Genomic DNA, 14,308 nt, shown 5'->3' with positions numbered 1-14,308 from the left:
TGCTAATGAGTTATATGAGTTCCTTATATATTTTGGATATTACCTCCTTATTAGGTACGGTTTGCAAATACTCTAAACCGTTCTGGAGGCTGGCTGTTCATTTTCTTCATTATTCCTTCTGCTATTGTTTGACGTACTTCCACTTGTTTATTTTTACTTTTGCTGCCTGTGCTTTTTGGTGTCATATCCAAAAGGAAAAAAAATACTGCCAAGATGAATGTCAAGGTTATTACCTACATTTTCTTCTAAGAATTTCAAAAATTTAGGTTATTTTGCATTTTGAATTGATTTTTGTGTATGCTGTAAAGGTTCAACTTCATCGTTATGTGACTATCCAGTTTTCCCAACATCATTTATTGATGAGACTTCTTGGACACCTTGTGGGAGATTAGTTGATTAATGTATAAGGGTTTATTTGGGGGCTTTTTATTCTGTTCTACTCATGTATATGTCAGCTTTTATACCAAAACTGTAGTTTTGGTTACTTTACTGTATAATATAGTTTGAAATCAGGAAATGTGACCCTCCAAGCTTTATTCTCATTTCTCAATATTGCTTTGGCTATTTGGGGTATTTTGTGGTTCCATGCAAATTTTAGGATTGTTTGTTCTACTTCTGTAAAATGCCATTGGAAATTTTGGTAGAGACTGTATTGAATCTGTAAATCACTCAGGGAAGAATGGACATTTTAACAATATTAATTCTTCTAACCCATGAACAGGGGATATCTTTCCATTTGTTTGTGTCCTCTTCAATTTCTTTCATCACTGTTTTATAAGTTTCAGTAAGCAGATCTGCTACCTCTTGGTTAAACTTACTTCTAAGTACTTCATTCTTTTTGATGCTCTTATAAATAGAATTGTTTTCTTCTTTTTTTGATACTCTGCTGTTGTTGTTCAGTTGATAAGTTGTGTCCAACTCTTTGCAACCCCATGGACTGCAGCACACCAGGCTCCTCTGTCCTCCTCCACTATCTCCCAGATTTTGCGCAAATTTGCCCACTGAGTCACTGATGTCATCAACCATTTCATTCTCTGCTGCCCCCTTCTCCTTTTGTCTTCAATCTTTCCAATCGTGAGGGTCTTTTCCAATGAGTCAGTTCTTCATATCAGGTGGCCAAAGTATTGGAGCTTCAGCTCCAGCATCAGTCCTTCCAATGAATATTCAGGGCTGATTTCCTTTAGGATTGACTGGTTTGATCTCCATGCAGTCCAAAAGACTCTTCTGAGTCTTCTCCAGCACCACAATTTGAAAGCATCAATTACTTGGCACTCAACGTTCTTTATGGTCCAACTCTGTTGTCAGTGTACAGAAATCCAGCTGCTTTTTTGCATGCTGATTTTATATCCTACAATTATTTACTTATTCTAACACTTCTCTGGTGGAGTCTTTAAGCTTTTCTATATATGAGATCATGACATCTGCAAACAGGTTTTAGTTCTTCCTTTCCAATGTAGATGTCTTTTATTTCTTTTTCTTGCCTAACTACTCCGGCTAGAAAGGACTATGTTGCATAGAAATAGTGACAGTGGGCACCCTTGTCACATTGCTGGTCTTAGAGGAGAAGCCTTCAACCATTTGCCATCATGTATGATGTCAGCTGCGGGTTTGTCATATACGGCCTTTATTATGTTGAGGTACATTCTTTTTATACTTAATTTGTTGAAAGTTTTTATCATGAAAGGATGTTAAAATGGACATATATAAATAAATGTAAACATATAAATGTAAATATATAAGGAAAATATTAAAACTAAAATAAATTAAAACTAAAGACAGAGACAGATAGCAATGTAATAATATCATAATATTAGTACTAACAATAATTGCTTTTAATGGGTAGTAGAATCATCCTAAAAGAGAATCAATAAACACTGAACTTGAACTGTTTTATATCAAGTGGGCTTAACAGACGTATGTAGAACATTTCCATCCAATAGCAGAATATACAGTCTTCTTAGGTAAAAACAACATAATATTCTCTAGGACTGATATGTTAGTCCACAAAACAAATCTTAAAAATTTAAGGCTAATGTTACATCAAGTGTATTTTCCGATAACAACTGTTGTTATTGCTCAGTCACTAAGTCATGTCCGACTCTTCGTAATTCCATGGATTGCAGCACACCAGGCTTCCCTATCCCTTACCATCTCCTGGAATTTGCCCAAGGATAACAATGCTATGAAACTAGAAATCAATAAGAGGAGGAAAACTGGAAAATTCACAAATCTGTGGAAATTAACACATTCTTGACCAAGCAATAAGTCAAGGAAGAAATCAAAAGGAAAATCAAAATGTATCTTCAGGCAAGCAAAAATGGAAATACAACATACAAAAACTTAATGCAATAAAAGCAGTTCTAAGAGTGAAGTTTATAGCAATAAATCTGTATATTAAAAAAGAAAGATCTCAAACCATGTAACGCTGCACTTGAAAGAACTAGGAAAAGAACATACTAAGTCCAAGCACGGCAGAGAGTGTGTGTGTGCGTTGTTTCAGTCTTGTCTGACTCTGTGCAACCCCATGGACTAGCCCCCCAGGCTCCTCTGTCCATGGGATTCTCTAGGACAATACCAGAGTGGGTTGCCATGCCCTCCTCCAGGGGATCTTCCAGACCCAGGGATCGAACCCACATCTCTTATGTCTCCTGCATTGGCAGGTTGGTTCTTTAAGACTGGCACCACCTGGGAAGCCCCAACTTACCAAGACTGAACTACAATGAGATAGACAATCAGAACAGACCAATGAGTCAGTAACTAAAAACATTCCAACAAAAGCTCAGGACCAAATGGCTTCACTGGTGAATTCTATTAAACATTTAAAAAAGAATTAATGCTAATCCTTCTTAGACTCTTTCAAAAAACTGAAGGGAAAGGAATACTTCCAATCTCATTTTACAAGGATAGCATCACCCTGATACTGAAAACGGCCAAGGATACCAGAAGAAAAGAAAATCACAGGCCAATATCCCTAATGACTACTGATGCAAAAATCCTCAACAAAGCATGTGCGTGTGCTCAGTCGCACAGTCATGTCCAACTCTTTGCAACTCCATGGATTGGACAGGGCAGTGGCAGCGCAAGAAGTTGTGCAAAGGAGACGGAGCCCTGAAGATGAGGAGCGTGAGGGCCGGCCACTGGGAGTTGACCATGACCAGCTGAAAGCCACCGCTGAAGGTGACCTTCTTACAACTACATAAGCAGTTGCTGAAGAACTCAACATCGACCACCCTACAGTCACTTGGCGTTAAGCAAATTGGGATGGTGAAAACGCGATAAATGGGTGCCTCGTGAGCTGACCAAAGATAAAACAATCGTCACTTTGAAGTGTCATCTTCTCTTATTCTGCACAACAATGAACCATTTCTTGGTTGGATTGTGACATGCAACGAAGAGTAGATTTTATACCACAACCGGTGATGTGCTTCCCAAAGCCAAACTTGTACCAAAACAAGGTCATGGGAACTGTGGTCCCCATTCACCATGGTGGTCTGCTGCTGGGCTGATCCACTACAGTTTTCTGAATCCCGCTAAAACCATTATATCTGAGAAGCACGCTCAGCACATCGATGAGACGCACCAAAAACTGCAATGCCTGCGGCCCACACTGGTCAACACAAGGGCCCGATTCTCCACGACAACACCCGGCTGCACGTTGCACAACCACCACTTCAGAGGTGGAAGGACCGGGTTATGAAGCTTTGCGCGTGCGCCATGGTCACAGCAGGCGAGTGCCAGCCAACAACCACTTCCTCACACATCTCAACCACGTCTTGCAGGGGAAACACTTCCACAGCCAGGAGGAGGCAGAAAATGCTTTCCAAGAATTCGTCAAATCCCAAAGCATGGATTTTTATGCTACAGAAATAAGCTTATTTCTCACTGGTAGAAATGTATTGATTGTAATGGCTCCTATTTTGATTAATAAAGATGTGTTTGAGCCTAGTTATAATGATTTAAAATCCACAGTCCAAAACTTTTCCATCAACTTAATATTAGCAAACTGAATTCAACAGTACATTAAAAAGACTGTACACCTTGAGCACCTGGAACTTATCTCAGGAATGCAAGGATGGTTCAACATTCCCAAATCAATCAATGTGATATACCACAATAACAAAATGAAAATGAAAAATTATATGATTATCTCAATAGATGCAGAAAAGGCATCTGACAAAATTTAACATCCTTTTTCTTCACCAAGATCCCAATATGTTGGATGGTAAAATGTCTTCTAAATAACTTTTAAAAAGTGAAATTACATTTCATTATGAATAATAATACTTTTATTTTCATTTTAAAACTGATATATGGAACCTTCATCAGAAGACTTAACTGCAGAGATAATATACCACCACCAAAATTAGAAAAAAAAATAACTGCACTGGTTTTCCAAATGTAGTAAAGATTTTATCAACTCAGTGGCTTTACTTAAGCATGCTAAATGAACATAAAATATTTTACTGACAAGTTAGAATTTACTTATGAAGGGGGGAAATGATATTCATGGAAGTCTACTCTTCTAGTCTAAGGAATGAGAGATTTACTTCCAAGTTATACAAATAAGCAACAAAGAAATGAAATTTCTAGAAGCAGTAGTGGTATCAAATTAGCAAAAACAAAACGAATAGAAGGTTAAAAATTTAGACAGGAAACCTACATATAAAAAAATCCTATTTCTAAGACTGGGAAATAAGGCTATAGGTCCCAAATGATTGCATGAGAAGTGACTAGACATGCAGATGTCCTGAGGAAGGACCTATAGGAAGTGAATGGGAGACCATACTTCTTTTTGGTACATATTAGCAAATGAGATTCTAAAGCAAAGCAAGGAGCCTGCACACAGAGCTGTCAGTCAGGCTAAAGCATCAAGTGCAAAGATACAAACTGCACTGTGATTTGCTTAGGGTTTATTTTGTTTTAACGACATCAGCTGAAGGACATGTCTTGTGAGTGCCGGCAAGCACAGACTCAAGAGGCTCTCCTGGGTGCGGGTGCAGCCTGGAAGGTGGATTGGCAGTCACAGCAGCTCCAGGCCAAAGGGAGACAGCTGCTAACCTCATCCCTAATCTAGATTATTTTCAATTATCAAAATACCCAGGGGCCAGGACAATTTGGGGCTTAAAATTTCCATTCTTACATTATGTGAAAATTCTTTCATGAACAGAATGTCTCTGAACTTGGATTCATTTAGAATATTTTCTAACAACAAGAGCCCTTCAGGGCTCACAGATAAAGAGCAACAGATGTCCTACTTATTAGCAGTATCATAAATTAGGCTTCCTGACACTCAACTACTGCTTTTCGCTACGTGGTTTGCAGGCTTCCTGCCTGATGCCTAATGTGTGCTGAGTCCAGGTGTCTTCACAGGCACAGGCTCTGGGCTGGAGCAAATTCTAAATGAAAGGGTAAAACAACTGAAACAGACCATGCGTCACAGGCATGTCAAGACCATGCAGTCACCTCTCCCACCAAAAAGGTGAGAAGGAAGCTGGTACCTCTTTCTCTATGAAGGTACAGTTGGAAACTTTACTTCTGGTTACCATTTATGATTAGTAAATAATTTCTGGAAAATGATACAGCTTATTAGACATCATGTCTTAAAAGATAAGATCACCTGGGAAATATCCTCACAGTCTAGTATTAAAGTTAAAAAAAAGTGGGATATAGTAAGATTTCAATTCATTAAAAGAATCAACAGATGCAGACCGGCATGAATACGTTAACCATGGCTGTTTGGGGACGTGGAGTCCGGACGACGTCTACAGGTAAGCCCACAAAGGCGTTTTAAAGTCGAATGAGGAAGAAGGCTGAAATAGATGCTTTTCCTCTTGAAGTGACTCTGGGTCCGGAACCCCCGGCGAGCCTCTCCTCCGATGACTTCACTCTGAAGGGGGCCCAGAGGCCCAGAGGCTTCGCTCTGGTTTGACGCCCGACGCGGAGGCGTCTTCTGTGCACACTTTTTCTAGAGAAAGCAAACTTACCTTGAAACCAAGTTGGGAGGTTTTAACATCTGAATTCTTTTAAAAGTTTGGTACTTGCTATGAAAGATTTATGGTATAAAGACAGATGTTTTACTCTAATCTTTGATAGAACTGATTTATTCTGAAGATGTTAAGTGGTGGACTACCCAGAAGATGATTAATATCTTCTCCACTGGTCAGGCTCATACTGTCTACTTCCTGTATCAAACAGATAACAAAACAAAAAATAAGACTTAAATTTCTCTAAAAATCAAACAGAAAAAAATGACACATTTCTAAGTATGTACAAAAACAACATCTGAGTTGTATTTGGGCCAGAACTTTATTCTCTTTTTAGCTGTGGCCACCTGTCATTAAAATTTTGTTCCATAATTATTCATTAAAGTAGGAAGCAATTAATTAAGAGGCAGTCCTGTTGGTGGAAGGAAGCACTGTCAGAATTGCTCCCCTCAACTCCAGGGCCACCGTCTGCACAGCGTCTACATGGCCACTGCTGCCAGGAATGTTTGCAAATGGCCCTTCCCGTGCAGATGGCGCCTGGGATGTTCTGCCAAGAGCAGGAAAGTGCCAGGGTGGCTCCCTCTGCAGCAGAGCCCAAGGCTTCCCCATCCCTGCCCTCGGGGCTGCTGCCCACTTTCTGGCATCCATAGGGTCAGAAAAGAACCATTCTACAAGTAAAACAGGTGATGGCTTTTCACATTTAAAATGTAACACTTTCCCAGCAAAAGTGATGGGCAGCCTTGTCACCTGCACCCTCCAGGAGGCTGACAAGAAGGGGTCACAGCAGTGGCCAGAATGAGGTTTCCAGGCAGCGTCCTTGTTATCACAGATGATCAGAGGCAGCTTTACAACAGCTCAGGCCTCCTAGGAATCACCACTGAGAAGTGAAAATCTGAAGAAATCACAGGCGAATTTGTAGCTACCAACTGTGGAATTTAACACATCATTTCTCACCAACTGCATGAAGAGGTTAAACGTTCTCACTTTAGCTCCCGGCCAGCATTTTAAAAGTTCTGAAAGCTTTGATGTTCACCCCTTGGTGAATAGAGGTTCACACCTCTGCTGGTCCCAGGTCCCCACCCGTGTCTCATTGGCTCCCAGCCCAGAAAGGCTCCCAGCCCTCGGTTCTCACCTCTCTGCCCGGCCCAAATGGAGCGGCTCACCTCTCAATCAGGTCAGGGGGCCTAGGAGCAGCCATGGGAAACCTGCTTGTTAACTCTGTCCTGAAAATAGTGACAACTTTCTGCTTGGACTGCTTGAGTATCTCCAAAAACTACTATAAAAGGAGCTGAAAAGTAGATAGAACACAGCAAAAAATGTGCTGGCTAAGTGAAGACGACATCATTCAACCACATTAAGAAGGTGAAAAAATGGATTACCTGACCTGAAAAAACATGCTCCTGTTCTAATAAAAGACTTAATGTACACATGTGTGTGTGTATAAAACGTACTGTGTGTGGAAACATACGTGCACTGCAAACATTTTTTGAGCACCTTCCGTATCAGGCAACACGCAAGGACACATGCTCTGCTTGCTTGCATGTGTCTCGTCAGACCTTCCAGTTTCTCCCCCATCCCAACTCCTAAATTTCCAAGTCTAATACCAAAGCAGCACTCACCACCTCACTCTGCCTCCAACCTGAGGCCCCCAGAGAAGTGTTTCAGCCCCAAACCCTCTGGCACTAGCACCCCTGGACCTTGGTGGGGCTCCTACAGCCCCCACAGAGCAGGGGTTTCCTCAGAGGCCACCTGGCAACCGTCTGCCCTGAGCCTGCAGGGAAAGCACCCCAGGGTGGCGGGCCAGCGTGGGAACCACTGGCACCTGACCTCCGGCCTCGCTTGCAGAGCTGATGGTCCCTTAGGTCCACAAGTCGACCTGGATCCTGCGATCTACAGGAGGTTCGGCAGTGGGACCCATGGGGCCCAGAGCTCAGGTCACCAGCAGAGTGGAAGGACCAGGGAAACAGCACATTCCCCCCAGGGCCTCTGCTCTGCCAATGTGCTCGATGCCCGCGAGTGGGCTGGACGACTCACCAGACACACAGGCCTTGCTGGCATGCGTCCTCGAACCCTCTCGTCAGCCCCAAGTGGTGGCGGCCCTGGCCTTGTGCTCCGGCAGGTGACACCTCCTTCCCTGGCCTCCCAGACCTACCCTTTCCCAGAACCTCAGACCCTGCCAGACCGATGGGGAGATCGCCAGGCACCAGCTGCCTGCCTGTCCTCTGGTCCAGGCCCAGGGGGACACGAGGCCCTCAGCGCGATCTGCTCACTCTCTGACTTGCATCACCAACAGCACTCAGCCTGATCTCAGCCTCCACAGGGCCCCATCCATATACGCAGGACATGGTACATGGGCAGCCCCTGGAGCTGCTCGCCAAGGAGCCTGCCGTCCAGTTAACAAGGGCGCCGAGAGAAGACCCCTGCGGTCCAGTTACGAGGGCGCCGAGAGAAGACCCCTGCCGTTCAGTTACGAGGGCTCCTAGAGAGGACCCCTGCCATCTAGTTATGAGGGCTCTCAGGAGAAGACCCCTGCCATCTAGTTACAAGGGCACCGAGAGAAGACCCTTGCCGTCTAGTTACGAGGGCTCCTAGAGGAGACCCCTGTGGTCTAGTTGCAAGGGCTCCTAGAGAAGACCTCTGCCATCTAGTTACGAGGGCTCCAAGAGAAGACCCAGGTGGTCTAGTTGCGAGGGCTCTTAGAGAAGACCCCTGCCGTCCAGTTACGAGGGCTCCTAGAGAAGACCCCTGCCGTCTAGTTACGAGGGCTCCTAGAGAAGACCCCTGCCGCCTAGTTACGAGGGCTCTCAGGAGAAGACCCCTGCCGTCCAGTTACGAGGGCTCCTAGAGAAGACCCCTGCCATCCAGTTACGAGGGCTCCAAGACAAGACCCGGGTGGTCTAGTTGCAAGGGCTCTTAGAGAAGACCCCTGCCGTCTAGTTACTAGGGCACTGAGAGAAGACCCCTGCCGCCTAGTTATGAGGGCTCCAAGACAAGACCCAGGTGGTCTAGTTGCAAGGGCTCTTAGAGAAGACCCCTGCCGTCTAGTTATAAAGGCTCTCAGGAGAAAACCCCTGCCCAGGGAGCCAGGGCTGACTGAGGGTCTGCTCTTCCACCCTAAGGAAGTCTCTGTTTTCTAATTTGCATGAGGAGAGATTCCTAGACACCACTGTCTGCCAACAGAATCTGAAGATCTGTTTACTGTAGATCCAAGGAAAACAGTTCCTCCTTCGATGTTAACATGCCCCTGACACCTCTGCCATCACAGGGAAGTAAGGAGGAAGCCAATATTCACGCCTTTTCTTCCCTGGCCAGCGACCAGAGGAAATGCTGACCAGGCCGAGGGCAAGGGCCTGGGAAGGGCTTGGTGTTTAAGCGATGGCTTCTGGGCACACGCTCAATGATGGCTGAAACCACACAGGCCAAGCCTGCAGTCAGCACGCTTTGTTTCCTTGCTTTACTTTATGATTAAAAAACAGCTTTGCTGCTGCTGCCGCTAAGTTGCTTCAGTCGTGTCTGACTCTGTGCAACCCCAGAGACAGCAGCCCACCAGGCTCCCCCGTCCCTGGGACTCTCCAGGCAAGAACACCGGAGTGAGTTGCCATTTCCCTCTCCAATGCATGAAAGTGAAAAGCGAAAGCTTTAACTGAGATATGATAGACTTTGCTTTTTAACAGGAAAAAACTCTAAGAGGACAGGTCAATGTAAAAATATTAAGAGAAACTCTAGATTCAATGCAGGAGAAGAGCAAGATCAAGAAGAGACCATCGTGACCCATGGAGGCCCAGGATATCAGTCTCTTCCCTCCAGGTCAGAGGTCAGGGAGAGCCCTGGGGTGCTGCCTTTGTAGGACTCCAGGCAGCCTCTACTTGTCTGGACCCGAGTGAAGTAAGAAAAGAAAGGCTGTAGTGTGTACTGTTCTACAGGCTTCAAATTCAAGGCCCACCAGGTCCAAGTCCCCCGGCGCGGGCAGTGCAAGGCCTGCTCCTGACGGTGCGCCCCCAGGACATGGCCCGTCCCCTGCACTCACCCCGCAGGCTTGCTGTCCCGCCGCAGAACAGCAGCAGCAGAGACCTTGGGGCTCGGAGCAGAAGGGCCCCAGGGCACCAGGCTGATGCCCCTGAGGAAGCCCGGGGAGAGGCAGGAGTGGCCTGAGGGGAGGCCCGTCAGTGGGCTGCTGGGGTTGGCCACACACGCCCACAGGCACTGCTGGTCCCGGGAGTGTGTGCCCCCCGCGGTCATGGCCTTGCCCACCTGTGCCCGTCTCGGCCTGCTGCCTCCCCACGGGGCTCTCCCGAAGCCCGAGCCAAGGAGCGAGGAAGGCGGCTGTTCTCCCCTCCTCGACGGGAGATCGACCGGGAGATGGCCAGGCAGGCGCTCTGGGCGGCTTTCCCTCCGCGTGCGAAGCGGGGGCGCGGGCTCTGGAGGAGGGCCGAGCCGGAGGGTCGGGTCGGGCAGCGGAACGACCGCGGCCCCTCCACGCTCCGCTGGGCCTGGCTCCAGGCGTCAGCATCTCACTGGTACAGGGATGGGGCTCGGCACCGCCACCGCTCCCAGCCCACCGCACACCCCGAGGCCCCCGGGCCAGCACAGAGGCCAGGCCCAGTGAGGACCGCATCGCCTCCCCGCGCTGCGCCGTGGGCTCCAGGCGTGACTGACCGGCGCCTCTCCCGCATCTGCCTGGGCACGACAGCGGGAGCAGCTGCTGCGGCCCCGCCCCAGGCCCTCTCCTCAGAGCCCCTCTCCTCCTCACAGCCCCTCTCCTCAGAGCCCCTCTCCTCACAGCCCCTCTCCTCAGAGCCCCTCTCCTCCTCACAGCCCCTCTCCTCCTCAGAGCCCCTCTCCTCACAGCCCCTCTCCTCACAGCCCCTCTCCTCAGAGTTCCTCTCCTCCTCAGAGCCCCTCTCCTCAGAGTTCCTCTCCTCCTCAGAGCCCCTCTCCTCAGAGCCCCTCTCCTCAGAGTTCCTCTCCTCCTCAGAGCCCCTCTCCTCAGAGTTCCTCTCCTCCTCAGAGCCCCTCTCCTCAGAGTTCCTCTCCTCCTCAGAGCCCCTCTCCTCAGAGTTCCTCTCCTCCTCAGAGCCCCTCTCCTCAGAGCCCCTCTCCTCAGAGTTCCTCTCCTCCTCACAGACCTCCTCAGAGCCTGTCTCCTCAGAGCCGCGTAAGGTGCCGGAGGCCGGGGTGAGCCCCGCCTTTCTCCTTCTGGGCCTACACGTCTCCAGGTCCCTCTTTCCCTCAGAAACCTCTTCCCCGGACTTCCCTGCTGGTCCAGCAGTTAAGAATCTGCCCACCAATCCAGGAACGTGGGTTCGAGCCCTAGTGTGGGAAGACCCCGCGAGCTGCAGGGCAGCTGAGCCCATGAGCCGCAACTCGAGAAAGCCCTCGCTCAGTGATGGTGACCTGATGAAGCCAAAAATAGATCAATAAAATTCAAAACCAAAACCACCTTGCCCTGGCTTCTCTGAGGAGGGCCATCAGTCTTAAAGTTACCAGTGGAGATTCTCTACGCACCACTGCCCAACTGGGGGCCGTGTCCCTACACACCGTGCGGGTGTGAGGACAGACAGGGACCCCCCTCCGCCCCCACCCCCGTGTCAGAGGGACTTGCCCTCAACTGTGAGTCCACAGCACTGAGGTGCCCCTCTGACTCCAAGGTTGACACAGACCTGCCTACATGTGGGGGCCCTGCCTGTGGTTTAGTCGTCAACCTCAGCCCCTTCTCAACCGGAAATCCTCTCAGACACACTTGGAACCGTGGAAAAGCTGGTATTTCCCTACTCTCGGTGACACTGCGCTACGTAACTGTCCAGACTACTTGGCTGGCACCGGGGGAGGGAATCCGCGCTTGCCCCGCACGGCGGATCCTAAGGGGTGGGCACCACCGACTGCTCAGCCAGCCCGTCTGGAGGCCTCGGGGGGCACTGGGAGGCGTGACTGGGGAGCAGAGGCTGAAGGGGAAGCAGGGTCAAAGGAACGGCTGCAGCACCTGTGACTGACTGTGGGGGCTTCTCTCTCCTCCAGGGGTGGGGCCTCATGGAACCCTACTGTGGACCCCAAATATCCGCTAAGTGTGCAGATCCTTCAAGAACCAGCAGGAGCAACGCAGCCCTCACAGGCCACCCGTGGGACCAGGGTCGTGCCGCCGTGATGACTTGGCAGCAGTCACGCACAGCAACGAGAGGCCGGTGCACGGCACACATCTCAAAGGTCGCAAAAGTAACAGGAAAATTACAGGTGTTTGCATTTGGAAAGGTAAAATTAGAAATCTTAGGTAATTCAAAAGTCTATTACAGTTTGGCTCTCAAAACTGCAGAGAATCTGAATTTAAATACTGATATGAGGTTTTCAGTGTATTTAAAGTGTAAATTACTATATACGAAATTTATCCTCCTGTTTTAAACCAGGCGTCTGCATCACACATGCAGGAAAAGACTCACCCTGCTTCCCAGGTCACATTCTGAGGCTCCTGGGTTCCTCACAAGATGTAAGGAAATGCTGATACTGGCAGAATGCTACTTTCTGCGTTATTTCATGAGAAGGATGTACGTGTATATAGGGGCTTCCCAGGTAGTGCTAGTGGTAGAGAACCCATCTGCCAATGCAGGAGGCTCAGGTTCCATCCCTGGGTCGGGAAGATCCCCAGGAGGAGGACACGGCAGCTCATTCCAGTATTCCTGCTGGAGAGCCCCATGGACAGAGGAGCCTGGGGGACTCCAGTCCATGGGGTCACAAAGAGTCAGACACAACTGAGTGACTTAGCACACACGCACGTGCGTATGTAACCTTCACAGGAGCTTTTGCGTAAATTACGAAACTGGGTCTTGGGCAGCTGAACAAATTAACAGAAGATGAATCAGGCGGCAGGCTGGCGCCCAGCATGGCGACTGCCTCTGCACTTGAGCAGGTGGGGCTCCCAGGCCTGTGTATTTTCCTGCTCACTTGCTTGCAAACATACAACCTACTCCCAAGCAGCCACGAGGCAGGCCCAGAACGCCCGTGGGCCTCTTACCTGGCCCCTGGTCCCTCCAGTGCTGTCCGTGGCCAGACCGGCTGTACCCGGAGCTTGTCCCGTGGGAGCTGGATCCCTGTCGGCCCCACCGCCCTGTGGGGACACGCGATGGCATGTCAGCAGCTACACGCGCCTGACCCCTGTGGTGGTTGTTCTTAGGAGTGAGCAAGGTGGCCCTGGGCTGGTAGCTTTCAAACTCCTGGCGTACCTTCCGTCAGAGGGAAAGCCCATGAAAGACGCAGGCTCTGGGGCTGGCCTGGGCGCCCAGGAGAGTCTGTGCTGGTGATGAGCAGGGTGCTCTGTTAGGTGCCTCCAGGCAGGGCCTCCTTGGTCAGCTGCCCTGGGCAGTGGACCAGACACTGCTGTGCCCGGAGCTAGAAGCCCAGGCCCGCAATGCTGGCCACCAGCCCGTGGGCTCTGGGACACAGCAGGCCTGAGCAGGCTGCCCTCTCCCAGCTCTTCATGAGTTTCATCAGCACCCACCCTCAATTCCTCTCCTAAAGCCCTAAACCCTGCTGCCCTCTGCTTGTCTCTACTGGAACGCAGCGCTAGCAACCCTAAGTACAATTTTAAATGTGATTTTAAATAGTATCTTGGTACTTTCTGCTGCTCTATAAAGAAAGGAGGCTGAGCCTGCCCAGTACCGGCCTCGGGGTGAACCAGCGCTCGGTGGACACAGGCGGGCGACTCCTCGCTGGCCCAGCACTGTGATAGCTGCCCTCCAAACGCACTCTGACCCGGGCGCTGCCTGGAAGGTACCAGGACAAGTGTCCCTGGCACAGCCCTGTCCAGGAGGAGGCAGCGTTTGGTACAGGTGACCGAGGATGCTGGGCTGGGTTCAAGGGGCTGAGTTCTGCCACCAAGAACCTGCGTGGTGTTGGCGGGTCACTGGGGCACAGAGGACTGAACCAAAGAACCTCAGGCTGTTAGCAGTTTCCTCCATAACCTGGGATAACATGACAGGCCCGCCCCAGGCTGCCATCTGTTCGGACACTTCACCAGAGAGCAGTCACAGTTTCCTGTCCCTACTAGGAGCCACTGGACGGCAGCTTTAAGCACACGCCTGACATCTGGGCAACCACAGGCCTTAAACAAAACCTGTCCCACACGTGGGCCTCCTGGGCCCGAGCACCCGACTCTGACGTGCAGAAAGAGGTTCAGGAGTTCGCCTCCCAGCCGCCCCTGCTCTGCGGACAACCGCACCACTGACGGGAATCCTGGGCCAGAGCTCGCGGGACACATGGTCTGAGGGACGCGGCCAAGAGATGCGGGAACAGGTGATGCAGAGAGAACGTTGCCTATTTACTTTGCAAGGAATCAA

The 14,308-nt window shown here is 49.3% G+C and overlaps 1 protein-coding gene across 7 annotated transcripts in view; it reads right to left on the bottom strand.

The window, feature by feature from the left end:
• Nucleotides 1-3,974: 3,974 nt before the first annotated feature.
• Nucleotides 3,975-14,308, bottom strand: part of FAM120B (family with sequence similarity 120 member B) — a 68,041-nt gene continuing 57,707 nt past the window's right edge. For 2 of the 7 annotated variants that reach the window (XM_055536223.1, XM_055536217.1), the window contains 2 exons: nucleotides 12,988-13,080; nucleotides 3,975-5,965 (listed from right to left, as the gene is read on the bottom strand). In XM_055536223.1, the coding sequence (XP_055392198.1) occupies nucleotides 5,883-5,965; nucleotides 12,988-13,080 (176 nt within the window). In that variant the 3' untranslated portion in view covers nucleotides 3,975-5,882. Of the gene's footprint in view, nucleotides 6,183-12,987; nucleotides 13,081-14,308 lie in introns of all 7 variants that reach the window. The other 5 variants (XM_055536221.1, XM_055536224.1, XM_055536218.1 and 2 more) reach the window with 4 other exon arrangements.

Source organism: Bubalus kerabau, chromosome 9 (assembly GCF_029407905.1).
Source record: "Bubalus kerabau isolate K-KA32 ecotype Philippines breed swamp buffalo chromosome 9, PCC_UOA_SB_1v2, whole genome shotgun sequence".
Classification (NCBI taxonomy): Eukaryota; Metazoa; Chordata; class Mammalia; order Artiodactyla; family Bovidae; genus Bubalus; species Bubalus kerabau.
The sequence above is the reverse complement of the archived record's forward strand: the minus strand, read 5'-3'. Positions and strand labels throughout refer to the sequence as shown.